The sequence below is a fragment of the Saccopteryx bilineata genome, chromosome 4 (genome assembly GCF_036850765.1).
Source record: "Saccopteryx bilineata isolate mSacBil1 chromosome 4, mSacBil1_pri_phased_curated, whole genome shotgun sequence".
Lineage (NCBI taxonomy): Eukaryota > Metazoa > Chordata > Mammalia > Chiroptera > Emballonuridae > Saccopteryx > Saccopteryx bilineata.
In genome coordinates, this window is record NC_089493.1 from 128,069,363 (window position 1) to 128,090,415 (window position 21,053).

The 21,053-nt window shown below is 38.8% G+C and overlaps 1 protein-coding gene across 2 annotated transcripts in view; it reads left to right on the forward strand.

Annotated features, from left to right (window-relative positions):
• Positions 1-21,053, forward strand: part of ARIH1 (ariadne RBR E3 ubiquitin protein ligase 1) — a 125,388-nt gene that overhangs the window by 59,730 nt on the left and 44,605 nt on the right. For both annotated transcript variants that reach the window (XM_066278063.1, XM_066278062.1), the window contains one exon: positions 18,228-18,372. In XM_066278063.1, coding sequence (XP_066134160.1) covers positions 18,228-18,372 — 145 coding nt within the window. The remainder of the gene's footprint in view (positions 1-18,227; positions 18,373-21,053) is intronic.

The window sequence follows — 21,053 nt, forward strand, 5'->3', positions numbered from 1 at the left end:
GATTAGTTTTTTGTGTGCTTTAAGAGAAATCCTTACTATTTTGAGATTTGGGGGTGAGTTTTGAAAACATAGCCATTGGGTCCTTTGATTCTGTGAAGCATGTTTTTGGTTTGGGGAAATTCTTAGCTGTTCTGACGAGACGAGATCGGGCGCGTTCAGGGTGGTATGGCCGTAGACCTTAGCTGTTCTTTCTTCAGTATTACCTCCTCTTCATTCTTTTAATATACTGCTCACAAAAATTAGGGGTATTTCAGCTTTACCAGGTGGTGGTGCAGTGGATAGAGCGTTGGACTGGGGTTGGACTGGGATGTGGAGGACCCAGGTTTGAAATCCATAGGTTGCCAGCTTGAGCCCAAGGTCACTGGCTTGAGCAAGGGGTCATTTGGTCTGCTGTAACCTCCCCCCCCCCAAGGCACATGTGAGAAAGCAATTAATGAACAATTAAGGTGCCGCAATGAAGAATTGATGCTTCTCATCTCTCTCCCTTCCTGTTTGTCCCTTTTTGTTCCTCTCACTGTCTCTGTCACAAAAACAAAACAAAAATTGGGGGTATTTCAAAGTGAATATGAAGCGATATAATATCCCATAATTTTTGTGAGCAGTATACTTTCAGGACTCAGCATCATTCACATATTGAGACTACTAGATCTCTTCCAAATCTAATTCTTTCTTTCCTTCTTTCTTTCTCTCCTTTTTTCTCTCTCTCTCTCTCTCTCTCTCTCTCTCTCGTTCTCCCCACCCTTTCCTCTCTCCTTTTCTCCCTCCCTCCCTTCTTTCTTGTCTTTCTTTTTAATTTATTGGGTTAATAAGATTATATAGATCGCAAGTGTAAATTTCTGATACGTGACCTGTATATGGCATTTTGCACCTACCACTCAAAGTCAGGTCATTTTCCGTCACCATATATTTGGCTCCTTTCACGCTTTACTATCTCCCCACCCTCTTCTCTCTGGTGACCACTATACTGTTGTCTGTGTCTGTTAGTTTCAGTTTCATATCCTACATATAAGTAAAATCATATGGTTCTTAGCTTTTTCTGATTGACGTATTTTGGTTAGCATAATATTCTCAAGGTTCATCCATGTTGTTACAGTATTTTCTCTTTTCTATGGCTGAGTAGTATGCCATTGTATATATGTACCACATCTTCTTTCTCCGATCCTCAATAAAAGAACACTTGGGTTGCCTCCATGAAGAAATGGCCACAATGAACAATGCTGCAATGAACATCAGGGGTGCATATTACTGCAAACAAATGTTTTTGAGTTTTTTGGGTAGATTCCCGGAAGAGGGATTGCTGGGTCATACGGTAACTCTATTAATATTTTGAAGAATTTCCATACTGTCTCCCATAATGTCTGTACCAGTTTACATTCTCATCAGCAGTGAATGAGGGTTTCTTTTTCTCCACAACCTCTCCAACACTTGTTATTACCTATCTTGTTGATAACAGCCATTCTAACAGGTGTGAGCTGGTGTCTCATTGTAGTTTTGAATTTTACTGCTCACAAAAATTAGGGGTTATTTTATCGCTTCATATTCATTTTGAAATATCCTATAATTTATATTTCCCTAACAGCTAGTGAAGTTGAGTATCTTTTAATATATCTGTTGACTATTTATATGTCTTCTTGGGAGAAGTGTCTGTTTAGATCCTCTGCTCATTTTTTAATTGGAATATGATTGTTTGGTGTTTAGTTGTCTGAGTTCTTTAAATATTTTGGATATTAACTTATTGTCAGAGCTGTTTGCAAATATCATCTGCCATTCGATTGGCTGCCTTTTTGTTTGGTTGGCAGTTTCTTTTGCTGTGTAGAAGCTTTTAGTTTGATATAGTACCATTTATTTATTTTTGCCTTTACTTCCCTTGCCTTTGGGGTCAAATTCATAAAACCTTCTCTAAGCAAGAGCCATAAATTTAGTACTTATTTGTTTTTTTCTATGTAATTTATTGTTTCAGATATTGTATTTATGGCTTTGATCCATTTTGAATTAATTTTTGTAAGTGGGGACAGACTAGAGTTCAGTTTCATTCTTTTGCATGTGGCTTTCTGATTTTTCTAGCACCATTTATTGAAGAGGCTTTCTTTACTCCATTGTATGTTTTTAGCTCCTTTGTCCAAAATTACTTGCCCATATATATGTGGTTTTATTTCTGGGCTCTCAATTATGTTCCATTGGTCTGTTTTTCTGCCAATACCCTGTTTTGTTTTTTTGTTCTTCTTTGGGTTTTTTTTTTTAAGGGTTAAAGACTTTCTTTATTCATTTTGGAGAGGAGAGCAAGAAAGAAAGAGGCAGGGGGAGCAGGAAGCATCAACTTCCATATGTGCCCTGACCAGGCAAGCCCAGGGTTTTGAACTGGCAACATTAGTGCTCCAGGTCGACTCTTTATCCACTGCGCCACCACAGGTCAGGCAATACCCTGTTGTTTTAATTATCTTTGTTCTGTAGTATCATCATTGTTCTGTAGTATTATTTGCAGTCAGGTAGTGTGATACCTTTGGCTTCATTTTTTTTTTTGTAACTGAGAATTGTTTTGAACAGGTCTTTTGTGGTTCCATACAAATCTGATGATTTTTTGGTTCTATTTTTTTTTCTTTAATGTCATTGGTATTTTGTTTGGCATTGCATTAAGTCTGTATATTGCTTTGGGTAATAAGGATATTTTTTAACTGTTGATTTTTTTTTTTTTTTTTTTTTGTCCATGAACATGGAGTATTTTTTCATTTCATTTTGTATTTAATCTCTTTTAATAATCCTTTGTTGTTTCAGTTATACAGATCCTTCACATACTTTGTCAAGTTTATTCTTAGGTATTTTATTATTTTTGTTGCAATTGCAAAAGAAAATTTAAAAAAAATTTTAAATTTCTTTTTCTGAAGTTTTATATGTTTAATATATAGGAATGCAGTGCATTTTTTATACTGATTTTGTATCCTGCAACTTTACTGTATTTGTTTCTTGTTTCTAATAGTTTTTGGTGGTGTCTAGAGTTTTCCATATAAAGAAGCACATCATTTGCAAAAAGTGATACTTTTACTACTTCATTTCTACTTTGAATATGTTTTATTTCTTCCTCTTTTCTGATTGCTCTGGCCAGGACTTCCAGAACTATGTTGAGTAAGAGTGGGCATCCTTGTCTTGTTACTGATTTTAGACAAAAAACTTTCAGTTTTTCACCATTCACTATGATATTGGCTGAGGGTTTATCATGTATGGCCTTTATTTCTATAACTATTTTATCAAGTATTTTAATCACAAATGAATGTTGTGTTTTTTAAAATGCTTTTTTGCAAGTATTTTTAAGATTGTATGATTCTTATCCTTTGTTAATCTGGTATGTTAACATTCAATTTTTTGGAAGAGTTTGAGAAGGGTAGGTATAAAATCTTCTTTGAAAATTTGGTAGACATCACTAGTGGAACCATCTGGTCCTGGACTTTATTTTGGGAAAGGTTTTGGGTGCTTGTTTCAATTTATTCCTCCCAGTTGATCGGTCTGTTTTGATTTTTTTAATTTTTCATGAGTCAGTCCAGAAAGGTTATATATTTCTAGGAACTTATCCATTTCTTCTAGGTTATTGAATTTGGTGGCATATAGTCTCTCTAATGTGAATGATGGCCTTGGCTGAAATGATGTATAGGCATAGATAGGTTCATTGATTGTGTCAAATGTGCCACTCAGGAGATGTGGATGGATAGTGAAGGAGGTTGTGTACACATGGGAGCCAGGGATATATGGGAATGCTGTACTTTCTGCTATTTTGCTGTGAACTTAAAACTGTTCTTAAAAAATGATTACGTATTTTGGAAGACAGGAAATAAACTGTTGGCAAATGTGATGGGAGAGTAAGGGGAAAAGGCTCAAATAAACAATATTGGGGAAATGCATGCTGTGGATAGGAAAAGTATTTCAAAATTATAAATGAATACTGTGTATCACTTTTACCAATACATTTGAAAGCTTAGAAATGTAAATTATCTAAACCCTCCCACCCCATCCACACGAAGAAGTAGAAAAATAGCCACAGAAAAATGTAAATATACTAAAAGGTATATCTCTCTCTTTCCCAAAAGAACACAAGAATATTTTAAGGGCAAGTTATATCTAATAAACTTTCAAGGGACCGCCAATCCTATTGAAAGTTATTTCAGAATATACATATATAGAAAAGGGTAGGACAAAAGCATAAGAAAACTTTTATTATGGACATAGCTGTTGAATTCATAAATAAAATACTTAATTGAATTGAATGAATTTATAGCCTCTTAGGATTTCTTCTAGGCATGGAAGTACAGGTCATCACAGGGGGAAAAACCTCATGTAGAACAGATTAATGAAAGAGAAACCAAATGGTAATCATAATAAATGCCAATAATGCATTTGATAATATTGTGCATTTAACCATGATTTAGAAAAAACAACTTTTTTACTAAACTAAAAGGGTAATTTTTCAGCTGAATAAAGGGTATCAACTAATAATCTACAGCAAACTTATACTTATCGTTGAAACATTAGTAGCATGCCCATTAAAATCACAAGTGGTATAAAAATTAGAAAGGAAGAGAAATTTTATGTAGACAATGTAATTATCTACCTAGGGAACCCAAGAGAATCAACTGATAAACTGTTAAAGTGAAAACATTAAAAAAAGTACTAATGCCTAGACCTCTTAATACTGTTGGAAAATGAAAAGAAACTCCAAATGAAAGGAGCCTTAGGTTTAGTGACACTGTGCCTCTCCCAATTCTTGAGTATAGAAATGAAGGGTAATGAATGTATAAAAATAAAATAAAGTATAGAAATCTTGTAAATATTTAGAATCCTAGGAATTGGATTCTAAAGGAAAAGGAAAAGGTAGACAATATGGCCAATAATTTTCATTACATAACATTAAAAAAAATTGCTTCTTTCCAGTTGGTTAATGCAGAATGTGTTTAATCACTTCTATTTATTATTTTGTCATTCTTAAAAGGTAAATCTTACTGAGTCACAGTTGTGAAGGATATATTTTGCTTTTTGTCCTGTCCCTCTCTACTCTCTTTTCTCATTTCCATATTCCAGGTATATCAATGTATGTTTCTTTTATTTTTATTCATTAGTGAGCCATAGTCCTTCTGGAGGAGGAGCTCCTGGTCCAGTGAGGGCAATAGAGGTATAAATAAATTCCTGCCTATGGTTCCTCTTATTTGCCCTCAAATTTCTAGTCCACAGTTTAAGCAAATTTGTCCTGACCCTAAATATATGAGTGACATTATTATTATTATTATTATTATTTAAATTTTTCTGAAGTGAGAAGCTGCTAGGCAGAGAGACGGACTCCCGCATGCGCCTTCTAGAAATTTTATGGTTTGAGATTTTATGGCTAAGATGGATCATAGATGGTCTGTGATTTATCTCAGTGCTTTTAGGGTTCACATCTATGGTTTGGAGTTTTACATTTAGGTTTATGATCCATCTCAAATTAACTTTTGTGTACATAGTGAGGTTTATTTGACTATGAGTATTCAGTTGTTCCAGCAACATTTGTTTAAAAAAAGTTTCCTTCACCCATTAAGTTGATTAGCATCTTGGTTGAAAATCAGTTGACCATATGTGTTTATAGTTATTTCTAGACTGTACTCTGTTACCCTGCTCAGCTAGTACATTGAGCAGTTAGGGTTTCTTCTATCATGAAGGACTACTTGTGCACGTCTGAAGATTGGTTCATTTAGGTTTCTTTATGTCCTCAGCTTTTTTTAAAGTTTATTTATTGATTTTAGAGATAGAGGAGATAGGGGGAGAGACAGGAACATAAATCTGTTTCTATATGTGCCCTGACTGAGGATCAAACTGGCAACATCTGTTTTGAAATGATGCACTAGCCAGCTGAGCTGTCTTACCAGGGCTTTTCTCAACTTTCTAATGAGTCAAAAGTATTTTTTATTTTACCTGACCAGGCGGTGGCACAGTAGATAGAGCATCAGCCTGGGAAGACAAGGACCCAGGTTTAAAACCCCTCTGGCTCTTCGGGCTTGAGCCCAAAGGTCACTGGCTTGAGCAAGGGGTCACTCACTCTGCTGTAGCCCCCAGTCAAGGTACGTATGAGAAAGCAATCAATGAACAACTGAGGTGCCACAACAAAGAATCCCGCATGCACCCGACCAGGATCCAACCGGCAAACCCACTCGGGGGCAATGCTCTGCCCATCTGGGGTGTTGCTCAGTTGCAATCAGAGCCATTCTGGCACCTGAGGCAGAGGCCATGGAACCATCCTCAGTGCCTGGGACAACTTTGCTCCAATGGAGCCTTGGCTGCAGGAGGGGAAGAGAGAGAGGGGGAAGGGTGGAGAAGCAGATGGGCGCTTTCACTGTGTGCCCTGGCTGGGAATCGAACCTGAGACTTCCACATGCCAGGCCAACGCTCTAGTATTGAGCCAACCGGCCAGGGCCAGACTTATTATTTATAATAATAAGTTTTTGCGTGACCTGTGTTGGTGCAGTGGATATAGTATCGACCTGGAACACTGAGGTCGCCAGTTCAAAACCCTGGGCTTGCCCAGTCAAGGCACATATGGGAGTTGATGCTTCCTGCTCCTTCCATCTTCTCTCTCTCTCTCTCTCTCTCTCTCTCTCCTCTCTAAAATGAATAAATAAAATCTTTTTTAAAAAGTTTTGATGAAGATAGGTGGAGGAAGGGCTGGTGGAAGAGATTATTTGAACTTTTTGGCCTCTTTTTATCTCTCATAGCAGCTTTCCAGACCTTTGCCATTTTAGTTCTTACCCAATCTTCTGCATTTTTACTCAGATTAATTTCTCTTCTGTATTTCACATCAAATAGAGTTGTCTTGGCCCTGGCTGGTTGTTTCAGTGGTAGAACGTCGGCCTGGCGTGTGGAAGTCCCGGGTTCGATTCCCGGCCAGGGCACACAGGAGAAGCGCCCATCTGCTTCTCCACCCCTCCCCCTCTCCTTCCTCTCTGTCTCTCTCTTCCCCTCCCACAGCCAAGGCTCCATTGGAGCAAAGATGGCCTGGGCGCTGGGGATGGCTCCATGGCCTCTGCCTCAGGCACTAGAATGGCTCTGGTCGCAACAGAGCGACGCCCCGGATGGGCAGAGCATCGCCCTCTGGTGGGCATGCCGGGTGGATCCCGGTCCGGTGCACACAGGAGTCTGTCTGACTGCCTCCCGTTTCCAGCTTCAGAAAAATATAAATAAATAAATAAATAAATAAATAAATAAATAGTTTTCTTTACTTCTCAGATTCTTCCTGTGCCCCTTTAGATGAAGCAAAACAGTAAATCAGAAGATCAGAAATGCAGCAGTGACTACAGCTGGCCTTTTACTTTTTATAGCCAGTATTTCCACTTGTTTCCACATCTTCCCCCCCCCTTTTCTGTATTTTTCTGAAGCTGGAAACGCGGAGGCAGTCAGACAGACTCCCACATACGCCTGACCTGGATCCACCCGGCACGCCCACCAGGGGGCGATGCTCTGCCCATCCGGGGCATCGCTCTGATGCGACCAGAGCCACTCTAGCGCCTGTGGCAGAGGCCACAGAGCCGTCCTCAGAGCCGGGGCCATCTTTTGCTCCAGTGGAGCCTCGGCAGCGGGAGGGAAAGAGAGAGACAGAGAGGAAGGAGAGGAGGAGGGGTGGAGAAGCAGATGGGCGCCTCTCCTGTGTGCCTTGGCTGGTAATCGAATCCGGGACTTCCGTGCGCCATGCCGATGCTCTACCACTGAGCCAACCGGCCGGGGCCTGTTTCCATATCTTGACTATTATAAACAACGCTGCACTGAACATAGGAGTGCATATATTCTTTTGAATTAGTATTTTGAGTTTGTTTCACTCTGTTCCCAAAGTGGACCCTGGGTCATAAGGCAGTTTCATTTTTAATTTGTTGAGCAAACACCATTCTGTTTTCCATCCTGGCTTCATCAGTCTGCATTCCACCAACAGTAAAAGAGGGTTCCTGTACTCACTGACGCTTGTCTGTGGATTTATTGGTGATAGCCATTATGACAGATATGAGGTGATACCTCATGATTCTGATTTTGCATTTCTCTGATGATTAGTGACATTGAGCATCTTTTCCTATGTCTATTGGTCATCTGTGTGTCCTCTTTAGAGATGTTCCTTTTCAGGTCCTCTGCCCATTTTCTAATTGGAATGTTGTTGTTTTTATGTGTATTTTAATAAATTTTTTATATTAACCACTTATCAGATGTATCATTGGCACATATCATCTCCCTTTCAGTTGGTTTTCTTTCCATTTTGTTGGTTTCCTTTACCATGCAAAACCATTTTAGTTTGATGAGGTCTCATTTGTTTATTTTTTCTATTGTTGCCCTTGCCTGAGGAGATGTATCAGAAAAATATATCTAAATATATGCTAACAGAACTGTCAAGAGATTTTACTGCCTGTGTTTTCTTCTAGATGTTTTATGGTTTCAGATTTAATTTGTCTTTAAAACATTTTGAGAAAACTCAAAACTTTCAAAGAAATTCTTATAGGCTTGTGTAAGTCCTCATTAGAGTTTTTTAAAGGAAAGACAGAGGAAGGGAGAAGGATGAGAAAAGCATCAGCTCATAGTTGCATCACTTTAATTGTTCACTGATTGCTTCTCATACATGCCTTGATGGGAGAGGGGGCTCAAGCCAGCAACTATGAGATCATGTTGGTGATCCCATGCTCAAGTCAGTGATCTCAGGGTTTTGAACCTGGGATCTCAGCATCCCAGTTCAACTCTCTTTCCATTGCTTCACCAGTCAGGCTAGTTTTTTGTGTTTTCTTTTTTAATGAAAGCCAAAAGTTTTTCTTAGAAAAAAAAGATTTTTATCCTTGAATCCTTAGTTTTACTTCTCTGGAATTCTATAGTTTATATGTGTACCAGTCATCTTACATAATGATATCAGTTCTTTTGAAAGAATAGCTTTAAAAACCACAAAGGATGCAGTGAATCTTTTTAATTTGTATGAAAATTTACATTCTATTTCAGGAGCCCTTTTAAAATTTTTATCAAAGTAATACAATTATAGTTTTAACAGTAATAGTTTTACAAGAATTATAAATGAAAATTAATGCTCTAAATTCTGAGTTAGTCTTTCTCCACAAGAGAAATAACTGTTTACATCAGTATTTCTTTTTTTGTTCTTTTCCAAGCGAGAGGAGGGTAGCTAGAGAGACAGACTCCCTCATGTGCCCCGACAGGGATCCACCCAGCAGTCCCAGTATGGGGCCAGTCTTTACCCATCTGGAGCCATACTCACAACCAAGCTATTTTTAGCACCTGATGTGGAGGTTCCATGGAGCCATCCTCAACACCTGGGGCTGATGTGCTTGAAGCCAATTGAGCCATGGCTGTGGGAGGAGAAGAGAAAGATAGAGGGAGGCGGGGAGGAGATGGCCACTTCTGTGTGTGTGCCCTAACTGAGAATTGAACCTGGGACTTCCACACACTGGGCCAGCGCTCTACCACTGAGCCAACTGGTCAGAGCCACATCATTATTTCTTAATAACTTGTCTATACAGCCATACTGAACTATATCTACTATCTTCTTTCTATAGAATGAGGTTTAAGCTGTGAAACTAATGTCTATGTGTAAAGACTGGGGAAAGCCTCCTCTCCTACTTTGTCTTCTCTTGTTCTCCTTTGTGCTGTTTTAAAACTCATTTTCATGCCTTACCTGTTGTTTGTGTTCTTATATATATGATGGCAGTTCTTTTTTGTGTGTGACACAGAGAGAGAAAGATAGATAGGGACAGACAGGAAGGGAGAGAGATAAGAAGCATCAGTTCTTCATTGCATCTTCTTAGTTGTTCATTGATTGCTTTCTCATATGTGCCTTGACAGGGTGTGGGAAGGGGCTGTAGCCGAGCAAACGATCTCTTGCTCAAGCCAGTGACTTTTGTGCTCAAGCCAGTGTGACCCTGTGGTCATGTCTACGATCCCACACTCAAGCCAGTGACCTCACACTCAAACTGGTGAGCTCGTACTCAAGTCAGATGAGCCCCTGCTCAAGCCGGCGACCTCAGGGTTTCTAAGGTCGTGTCGTCCCCCCCCCCCCCCCCGGGACCTCTGCATCCCAGTCTGATACTCTGTTCACTGCGCCACCATCTGGTCAAGCATGAGGGCAGTTCTTACTCATATAATTTAAATCTGTTTAGCCTGACCAGGCGGTGGCGCAGTGGATAGAGCGTCAGCCTGGGATGCAGAGGTCCCAGGTTCAAGACCCTGAGGTCGCCAGCTTGAGCGCAGGCTCATCTGGTTTGAGCAAAAGCCCACCAGCTTGAACCAAGGTTGCTGGCTCCAGCAAGGGGTTACTCGGTCTGCAGAAGACCCGCGGTCAAGGCACATATGAGAAAGCAATCAATGAACAACTAAGGTGTTGCAACGCGCAATGAAAAAACTAATGATTGATGCTTCTCATCTCTCTCCGTCCCTGTCTATCCCTCTCTCTGACTCACTCTCTCTGTAAAAAATAAATAAATTTTAAAAAATTAAAATTAAATCTGTTTAATGTGTTTCTTTGCTCCTTTGATTTTATCTTACATATACTTTGCTAAAAGTGGAAAAAATTATACCATTAGAAGCAGGGACCAAAGAGTAGTTGAAATGGGAGTTTCTAGAAGAGGTGTTGGTGTCACAGACCACTTTTAGTGCTTTGTCAGAGCACTAAAATTAATGTACGTTTGTCCCTCGCCATATCGTGGTTCACTTTCTGCAGTCTCACTGTATTGAGGATTTTTAAATTGTATATATCTAATTTTATATTGTGGGTTTTTCACTATATTGCGGGATTTTGTGGTATATGGGTGTTTTTATATGTTATTTTAATTGTTTTTGCAGTAAAATAAGCAAAGTAAGTGTGGGAAAGATTTATAAGAGTGTGGGGAGGGTTTATTAAGCCTTAAAATATATATAAATAATAAAATAAGTATAAGGTCGCTACTTTGCAGATTTTCGCCGATCGTGGGGAGTTCTGGAACCTAACCCCCGCAATGGATGAGGGACCACTGCATAGAATAATTGTGACTGTTTTGGTCATCTGGTACCTATAAAATGCCACCTGAAATGATTACCTTTGATATTTAAGATACATTATAATTACAATTGTTGAATGAAATCTCTATGTTAAAAAATTATTTGGTTTCTTATAAGTAAATGTTTATATTTTCATGTTTTACATTTATAGTGTATAATATATTCTTAAAATTTTACATGTACGTATGTGTGTTTTTGCTTTTTTTCAGGCTTATAGCAATAGCCTATTGACTTGTCATATGTAATCGGAGCATTAAAGACCTACAAGGAGGATTGAACTCTGATAACCTATGAACACATGGTAGAAAAGCCCACTATATAACTTTAAATTAGCTTAGCATTTTTGGTTTTTTGATGGAGTGGGGAAACTTACTGTGATCTCCCCACATTGAGGAGTGTCTAGATTGAAGGAAAGCTCACAGTGCCATTCTGTTTTTATTGTCCTCAATATGGTTTTCTTGAAAGGATGGGCAAGGGCTGCAGGAAAGGAGGGAAGCAATGTCCCCAGCTATGTTTTGCAGCTCTATACGAAGTAAGTAAAGCAGAGAGAATGTGTTAGCTCATTAAACAAGGTATCTGAAGTGTAGTGCTTCACACTGAATGAGTCTCTTCATTTTGGCCTACTTTTCACAAGGCAAGCCAGCCAGCTGAAAGAACTTTCAAATAGTGAGGAAGTAAACAGTATATTATTGGAAGGTAAGAATCCACTCACGTTCTTGAGCCCAGTAGTCCTTAATAAAACTATCATAATGAGGGGAATGGGGAGAGGGCTTCTTTTTTCTCTCACTTTTTTTTTTTAAACTCAGTGATAGGAGGGGAGACAGAGACAGAATCCCACATGCGCCCTGACTGGGATCCACCTAGCAAGCCCACTAGGGGGGCGATACTCTGCCCATCTGTGGTGTTGTTCGGTTGCTCAGCAACTGAGCTCTTTTTAGTGCCTGAGGTGTAGGTTATGGAGCCATTCTAAGTGCCAGAGGCCAACTCGCTCCTATCGAGCCATGCCTACAGGGGTGGGGGTGGGGGTGGGGGAGAGAAGCAAGAAGTGGAGGCACGGCTGTGGAAGCAGATGGGTGCTTCTCCTGTGTGCTCTGACTGGGGAATCAAACCCAGGGCATGCACACGCTGAGCCAACACTCGACCACTGAGCCAAACAGCCAGGGCCTCTTTGTTCTCCTAGCAGCAGTCAACAAACTCATTACTCAACAGAGCCAAATATCAACAATACAACGATTGAAATTTCTTTTGAGAGCCAATTTTGTTGTTGCATTTTTCCGAAGCTGGAAATGGAGGCAGGAAATGGAGGCAGTCAGACAGACTCCCGCATGCGCCCGTCCGGGATCCACCCTGCATGCCCACCAGGGAGTGATGCTCTGCCCCTCTGGGGCTTTGCTCTGTTGCATCCAGAGCCATCTAGCGCCTGAGGCAGAAGCCACAGAGCCATTCCCAGCGCCCGGGCCATCTTTGCTCCAATGGAGCCTCGGCTGCAGGAGGGGAAGAGAGAGACAGAGAGGAAGGAGAGGGGGAGGGGTGGAGAAGCAGATGGGCGCTTCTCCTGTGTGCCCTTGCCGGGAATCGAACCCGGGACTCCTGCACGCCAGGCCGATGCTCTACCACTGAGCCAGCCAACCGGCCAGGGCTGAGAGCCAAAATTTTTAAACTTAAACTATATAGGTAGGTACATTCCTTATCGAGTTACCGCCCACACGTGGTATTTTGTGGAGGAGCCACACTCAAGGGGCCAAAGAGCCGCGTGTAGCTTGCGAGCCGCAGTTTGCTGACCAGGGTCTTAAGAAAATTAAATGAAGACTTTAATTAAGAGACGAGGGAATCAAGATGAACTGATAAAACAATAGAATACGATGTGAGGGAAAGTGCACAGTACTTAAAAACAGAATGAAGGGATAAGTAATAATCTCGCAGAACCTAAAGCCACATTGGCAACAGCACGAAATAGAGCAGATACTGTGAATAATAGAAACAGGTAAGACAGAAAAAGGACAAAGAATCAGAAGACAAGTTAATAGACACTGGGTTGGGTACCAGTTAAGCAGTGCACATTAAGGATCTTGAAGTAATTACCGTATTTCCTGATGTATGAGATGCACATTTCCCTGAAAAATTTGGGGTCTAAAAACTGGGTGCATCTTATACAGTGATTATAGTTGTGGTTTTTTTTGCATTTCCCACTTTTTCTTATGGATGATGAGTTGTATGAATTTTATGATGAATAAAACTTGAGTTCAATAACTATGTAATCCTTTTCTTTCCCTCCATCAAATTTTGGGCCCCCAAATTAAGGTGCATCTTATATATGGAGGCATGCGGTAAGATCTGAATGGCATTTTAAAAGAGAAAGTTAAATGCTACAGTAAACCCTTTAAAATTACTAAAAACTTAAAGAATGAATAAAGAAACCTACCGTATTTTTTGCTCCATAAGACGCACCTAGGGTTTTAAGGAGGAAAATAAGAAAAAAAAAATTCTGTACCAAATGCTGTGTTAAAATATTTAATAAAATATACCACAATAATATTTCAACAGTGTAAACTCAACAGCAGTATTAACAACCATTAGCACTGTTATTAACAAATGAGAAGAGACTTTAATGTTCAAATACTTTTTTAGTTGTCCAGGAACCCGCAGCAGCTAAAGAAAATGAACATTTGCTTCATAAGACGCATGAGCACCCCCCCCACTTTTGGGGGGGTGAGTCTTATGGAGCAAAAAATACAGTACATATGTGCCAATTGAAAAAGGATTTGAATTATAAAATGAAAATTATTTTGACCATAAATTTCGGTAACAACAGGCACCAGAAGAAAATGGATTATGTTAATATAGAGAGGACTGATGGGAGAACGGGGACGGGGCTTTGTGGGATGCAGATATTGACTTATAATGTAATTAGTGAAAAAATTATACGAACTTATAATCAACTGGCGAAAAATCCAGGAAGCTTCATTCAAAACTTGAGGGTTCAGTATAGGGTCATTTAATATAAGAAAAATCAGTGTATTATTTGAAGTTGACAAATTAAGAAATATGTTTAAGTTTTGATTTTGTTATGTTTATATAACCATTGTAGAGTCATTTCTGGGCAAGTCATGTAATAAATAAAAAAATAATTAGGTGACTGAGACTGAGAGAGAGAGAGAGGGACAAATAGGAAGGGAGAGAGCTGAAAAGCATCAATTCTTCATTGCAGCACCTTAGTTGTTCATTGACTGCTTTCTCATATGTGCCTTGACCTGGAGACTATAGCAGAGCGAGTGACCCCTTGCTCAAGCCAGCGACCTTGGGTTCAAGCCAGTGACCATGGGGTCATGTTCATGATCCCATGCTCAAGCCAGTGACCCTGCGCTCAAGCCGGTGACCTCGGGGTTTCGAACCTGGGTCCTCTGTGTCTCAGTGGATAGAGAGTCGGACTGGGACACAGAGGACCCAGGTTCAAGACCCCGAGGTCACCAGCTTGAGCTTGGGCTCATCTGGTTTGAGCAAAAGCTCACCAGCTTGAACCCAAGGTCGCTGGCTCCAGCAAGGGGTTACTTGGTCTGCTATAGTCTCCAGGTCAAGGCACATAATGAGAAAGCAATCAATGAACAACTAAGGTGTTGCAACGTGCAATGAAAAACTAATAATTGATGCTTCTCGTCTCTTTCCGTTCCTGTCTGTCCCTGTCTATCCTTCTGACTCACTCTCTGTCTCTGTAAAAAATAAAATAAATAAATAAAATTTTAAAAATAAAAATAAATGGAAGTTAATTTAATAGAGGAAAAAGATTTCTGGGCCTTTTATACCTAGCAATGGGAGTGGATTCTCCCATGCTATTTATCTGGGCAGCATTTCAAATTTCTTTGTTAGCTTCTAGAGTGGATTAAAAAGCTATTATATAACTCCAGTATATGCTGTTTTCAAGAAAGGTGCCTAAAGCAGAGGAATTCAGATTTACTGCTATTGTTTATCTTTAAGAAGTAACTCTTGTGACTTTTTTAACTTGACAGATCTATCTATCTATCTATCTATCTATCTATCTATCTATCTATCTATCATTTTAGAGGGGTAGAGAGAAGGGGGGAGGAGCAGGAAGCATCCACTCCCATATGTGCCTTGATCAGGCAAGCCCAGGGTTTTGAACCAGTGACTGTAGCATTTCAGGTTCACGCTTTATTCACTGCGTCACCACAGGCCAGGCCTCTTGTTCCTTTTTAAAAAGAAATTAAATTCTTACAGTACGATTCTTCTACATACCAGAATTACAACAATAAAATAGTCCCCATGAGATTTGCATTCTAACAGAGAATATATAAAATAGTGATTACAGAGTTAGTAATGTGATGTTGGCAGGAGTACAAAGTACCAAGAGGGCATAACACTAGGGAACCTTATGTAATTGGAGTGGTGGGGCTGGTGCAGCAGGAACTGTCAAGGAAGACTTACTTGAGGAAGTGAGGTTTCAGCAGAGACCCAAAGGTAGAAGAAACACCTTTTAGTAAAATGGTTAGCCATTTGGATTAAAATGAAATGTAATTCTCTGCTTTATTCCTTATCACACAAAAATAATTTTAATGTGAATCAACAGTTTTAATAGAAACAGTTTAAAGGGAAGGTCTAAATCATGGATGTATTTTTATAATCTCTGGGTATAGAGACAGTTTAAAGCTTGATATGAAATCCAGAAGTCACATCAGGTTGCAAGGTAATTTGCCTTCATAAAAATTAAATGTGGCAATTAAACAAGGTTGCAGGGCAAGTTGGAAACTGAAGATGAAAGCAATCCATGACATAAAGGGTTACCCTTCCTGTTTACACACCGAACTCATAAAATAATAGTAAGATCTTCATAGAAACATACTTAGCCTGACTAATAAAGAAATGCAAGTTAAATCTAGATACATTTTCCAGTCAGATTTGCCAGTGTTTTAATCTAGGATTGTTTATGTGTATGGAACAGCTGAATGTCCCTCAGTATAAGGTTAAGTAAATTATAGTACATACCTACTATGGAATATTTTGCAACAGTGAAAAAAAATAATGTGGGCCTATGTTTATTGACAAAGAGGAAAGCAGGTTATAGATTTGGAATACAGTATTATTTTTATGAAATTGTAGGTACATGTTTATTTTGCAGTGTATACATAGAATGCTTTCTACAATACTCATCAAAGTATTAGAAGTCATCAATTTTTTTTTTTTTTTTTTTTTGTATTTTTCTGAAGCTGGAAACAGGGAGAGACAGTCAGACAGACTCCCGCATGCACCCGACCGGGATCCACCTGGCACGCCCACCAGGGGTGACGCTCTGCCCACCAGGGGGCGATGCTCTGCCCCTCTGGGGCATCGCTCTGCCGCGACCAGAGCCACTCTAGCGCCTGGGGCAGAGACCACAGAGCCATCCCCAGCGCCCGGGCCATCTTTGCTCCAATGGAGCCTTGGATGCGGGAGGGGAAGAGAGAGACAGAGAGGAAGGGGGGGGTGGAGAAGCAAATGGGCACTTCTCCTATGTGCCCTGGCCAGGAATCGAACCCGGGTCCCCCGCACGCCAGGCCAACGCTCTACCGCTGAGTTAACCGGCCAGGGCCAGAAGTCATCAATTTTGTATAGTCAGATTTTGGGTGGTAGAAGTTTGTCTTAATGAGCATGAATATTTTTTATAAACAGGTGTTTAATTGGTTTACATATTTATATTTAGTGTTAGTTACAGATGCCTTCTATTTAGGTAAAGCTAGTATCTTAGGCTTCTTCAGAGATAAAATTTGTAGGAAAGCATTTGATGTTCTGCTTCATATATTTTGATTAGCTGAATCATCAGGGACAACTTTAACTTTGTATTTATTAGTATCCCTTTTATAATCTGTTGACATCTTGATTGGTAACTTGATCATTTCATTGAAACATACGATAGTCAAAGAACATTCATAAAAAGGTATTTTTTAGTGTTAGGAGAGTTCTCATTGTAATGATTTTTTGGAAGTATAGTAAGTGCTTTGACACAAAGCCTGAACAAAAGCTTTACTAAAAATATTGGAAATCTCTTTCGAGTATTGTTTTGTTTTGTTTTTTAACTTGAGAACTTTGTAAAGAACATTGTAGTTATTGAAACCTGGTCTTTACATAATTGACCAAATTCCATGTTAACCTGTTTGCTGGTTAAATTTACTCAAAGATCAAAAGATTGTTTTTTACTTACTGCTTTCCTTTTAGAATATTAAGATATCCAAAGAGAACAGGGACCATGTCTCAGATGGTTTAGTGGAAAATAATTGTGCTAAGTATTTACCACTATCTTCTGTCAAGCCATTTTCAGTTTAGTTGAGACTCTGGAGGTAGTATGTGGTATGTCATATTTCTTGATATCTTAAATAGTGAATTACTTCTGTATATTTAAATACATGTTTTATGAAAAGGTAATATATAGACTAGATAAACATTTTAAGATATAATTGATATTTTCTCTTCCCCTTTCCTAATAAATCTAAAAGTATTTCAAAATATTTAGAAAGCAAGTCTGTTTTATAAAGTGAGAGTCATGTAATGTTTTCATTTTTTAAATGATTTGTGGGGCAGGTGTGCTTGATGGTTTACTTGCTAATATATTTGAACTGCTATAACTAAAATTAGTAATTAAATTAATTTATTTGTAAAAAATATAGCCTAGCCTTTTAAAATAGTGTTATTCCTCCTCATAAGGTACCACTAGCGATAGTATATATAACTTTCATCTTTAGGTATATTTTTTAAATTTTTTTATTGATTGATTTGAGTGAGAGAAAGAAAAGGAGGGAGAGACAGAAATATCTATTCATTCCTGTATGTGCCCTGACCAGGTATCAAACCCACAACCTTTATATATTGGGATGATACTCTAACCAACAGAGCCATTTGGCCAGGGCTCATCCTTAACTTTTAGTTGTACTGTTAAAATACTAACAGCTTAACTTCCCAGGTAAAAAGCGAAATAAAAAATATCAAACTAGCAACAAAAATTCAATCTGCTTTCATACTTATATACTTCCATTTGCTACAATTTGTAGCCACACAACTCATTTCCTCTGAGCCAAAAAAAAAAAAAAAAAAAAGGTTATAATTTGATCTTGGTTTATTCTAATTTAGTTCATTGCTTTTCCCTATAGAAAATCAGGTTTTGGAGAGCTCTAACAGTGTGCTATTGCTGGGCTCTCATCCTTTCTGTTTAAATAATGCAGGTACTTTGATGGAAACCTGGAGAAGCTCTTTGCTGAGTGTCATGTAATTAATCCAAGTAAAAAGTCTCGAACTCGTCAGATGAATACAAGGTCATCAGCACAGGATATGCCTTGTCAGATCTGCTACTTGAACTACCCTAACTCGGTGAGTATCTGGTAGTTTAAGGCTAGCACTGACTATTTCAGAGGGTCAATCACTTTAATTACTTAAACAAAGGAAGGTCTGGGAGCCTGGGGTTGTATAAAGCAGTCAACTATTAAAATACTGAGGATAAGGAAAGGAAAAGAAAGAGCGCACCCTGTACTAGCTTCCTTCTCCCCTTCGTTTTTTAAAGTGGAAGTTAGGCAAGTTGTCATTACACATCTCAACCTTTTCTGAGTTTATTTTACCACCAAGGGAGAATTGTGTGATAGGTAGGGCAGTGGAGTGAGTAAAATTATTCTTCATCCAAATTAAAATAGGTTTAAAACTAAGTTTTTAAAATACAATCCAGAACACTTACAAAATATGTCTAATGTCTCACTAGGGAGCTTTCAGGATTTTTTTTTTTTTCCTTATTTTTTGGGTGACACTGGTTAACAAGATCGTACAGGTTTCAGGTGCACATTTCCACAACACATCATCTGTACATTGTATTGTGTGTTCACCACCCTAAAACAAGTCTCCTTCTATCAGAATTCTTCATAACAGGTGATTCCCACTTATACAGATCCACCCTAATGGAGATTTCTTAAATATAGTGACAGAGTTGGAGCAGATACTAGGACTGATTAATTGATGTTCCTCTTAAGTGAAAATATTCCTCTTAAAATCTGTTAACTTTAGGTGGTTTACTTTAGTGTGTCTAGTAAAGAAGTTGTAGACTTAATAAACAATCTTCCTATGAAGGCTTACTTTATTAATAACCAGAGGAAGATTATATTTGTGGCATAGAAGTGTTTAGTTGCTTGGAATTTGCCTCTTAAGATATTTGAAGATATCTAAGATACAACTTAATTTTACAATAATTATAACTGTCTTGTTATTATTATTTAATCTCATTGGGTTTCAGTTTTATCTTTCAAATGTGTTAAGATATTCTTTCAAATCTTTCAGCAACCCTACCTTGAGTATTATAAAAATGCATTAAATTCCTATTTTGACCATTTTGTTTTCTTTCTGTAACAGATCCTTTTTGCCAGTTGGCATTGATATAGATATTACAGTTAAAATGTCTGTGAGCTAATACTTAGATCCAAATAATTTGACTCAGGTTATTTAAGGTTTCCTTACTCCTCATTCTTTCACTTCTTGATCTACTAGATCCAGCTCCTCCTTAGTTTAAATCTTAAATGTAATTTGAGTACTGAAGCTACCTGCTTACCAGTATCCCTCTTAACTTTCTTAGTGCCTGTGGTTTTGTTTAACAATCTCAGCCAATAAGAACTGAAAGCCATGACTGGAGATTTGCAGTTGATATTTACTTGCACTTGTAACTAATGATAGAGAACCCACTACTCATTCATTCAACACAACAGACACTATTCTAAGTGTTAGAAACACAATGGAGAGGAAAGGGTATAATACAGGGATCCCGAAACTTTTTACACAGGGGGCCAGTTCGCTGTTCCTCAGATCGTTGGAGGGCCGGACTATAAAAAAAAAACTGAACAAGTCCCTGTGCACACTACACGTATCTTATTTTAAAGTAAAAAAACCAAACGGGAACAAATACAATATTTAAAATAAAGAACAAGTAAATTTAAATCAACAAACTGACCAGTATTTCAATGGGAATTATGGGCCTGCTTTTGGCTAATGAGATGGTCAATGTGCTCCTCTCACTGACCACCAATGAAAGAGGTGCCCCTTCCAGAAGTGCGACGGGGGCCAGATAAATGACCTCCGGGGGCTGCATGCGGCCGCGGGCCGTTTGGGGACCCCTGGTATAATACCTGCTTCAGATAATATACGGGTTAGCTGGGCAGATAAGGAAAATGCCGTATTAGAAAGAATGTTAAGTGCTTTGATAGAGCATGATACTGTGGGACCATGTTTGAGACACCCCTGACCTTGTTTTGGATCAGGAAAGACTTTACACAGAAATTGACATCTGAACTAAGCTCTGAAGGTGTAGTTAGGAAGGCAGCTGTATGTTCATCAGGATACCACCAACACTGTTGGTAGTTAGAAAAATGTAGCAATGCAGAAGCCAAAGGAAGAGAATACACTTCCAAGACTGGTAAACAGTGCTAAAACCTTCAGTGAATGTAATTGAAAAGTGAATTTGGAATTAACAAGTTTATTGATGATCTTGGGAAGTTATTTTTAATTGTTGGTATGATGTAAAACCATACTGTATTGCCTGAAGAATTGTTGACTTGAAGGTGGGACAGGAAGTGGAGGCAGGAACAGTAAACAGATTGCTGTTGTAAAGAAAGTTGGGAAGAAGCAGGAAAGAACAGGCAGATCAACATGGTCAAGAAAGGAAATTAAAGAGTATGGAAACTGCCAGGCATTCTGAACAGTATAATCATGATGAATCTAGGACTTTTTTTTCATAGTTATTAGACTACTATAGGAGGATAATATTAACCTCTTCACTTTTGGACGTAGTGTCACCTGAGATTCTTTGTTGAAGCTTTACTAATTGTAGGTGATTGCTCTACTTTTGTAACTTCTGTGTTTCCATTTCATTACTCTTCAAACACTGATACTTGTGTTTTATGAACATTTATCTTCAATACCTTTATTCTTCAAAAGCAACTTTAGCTTTATAAAGTGCCACCAGTTTTTGTTTGTTTGTTTGTTTGTTTGTTTTTACAGAGAGTCAGAGACAGGGACAG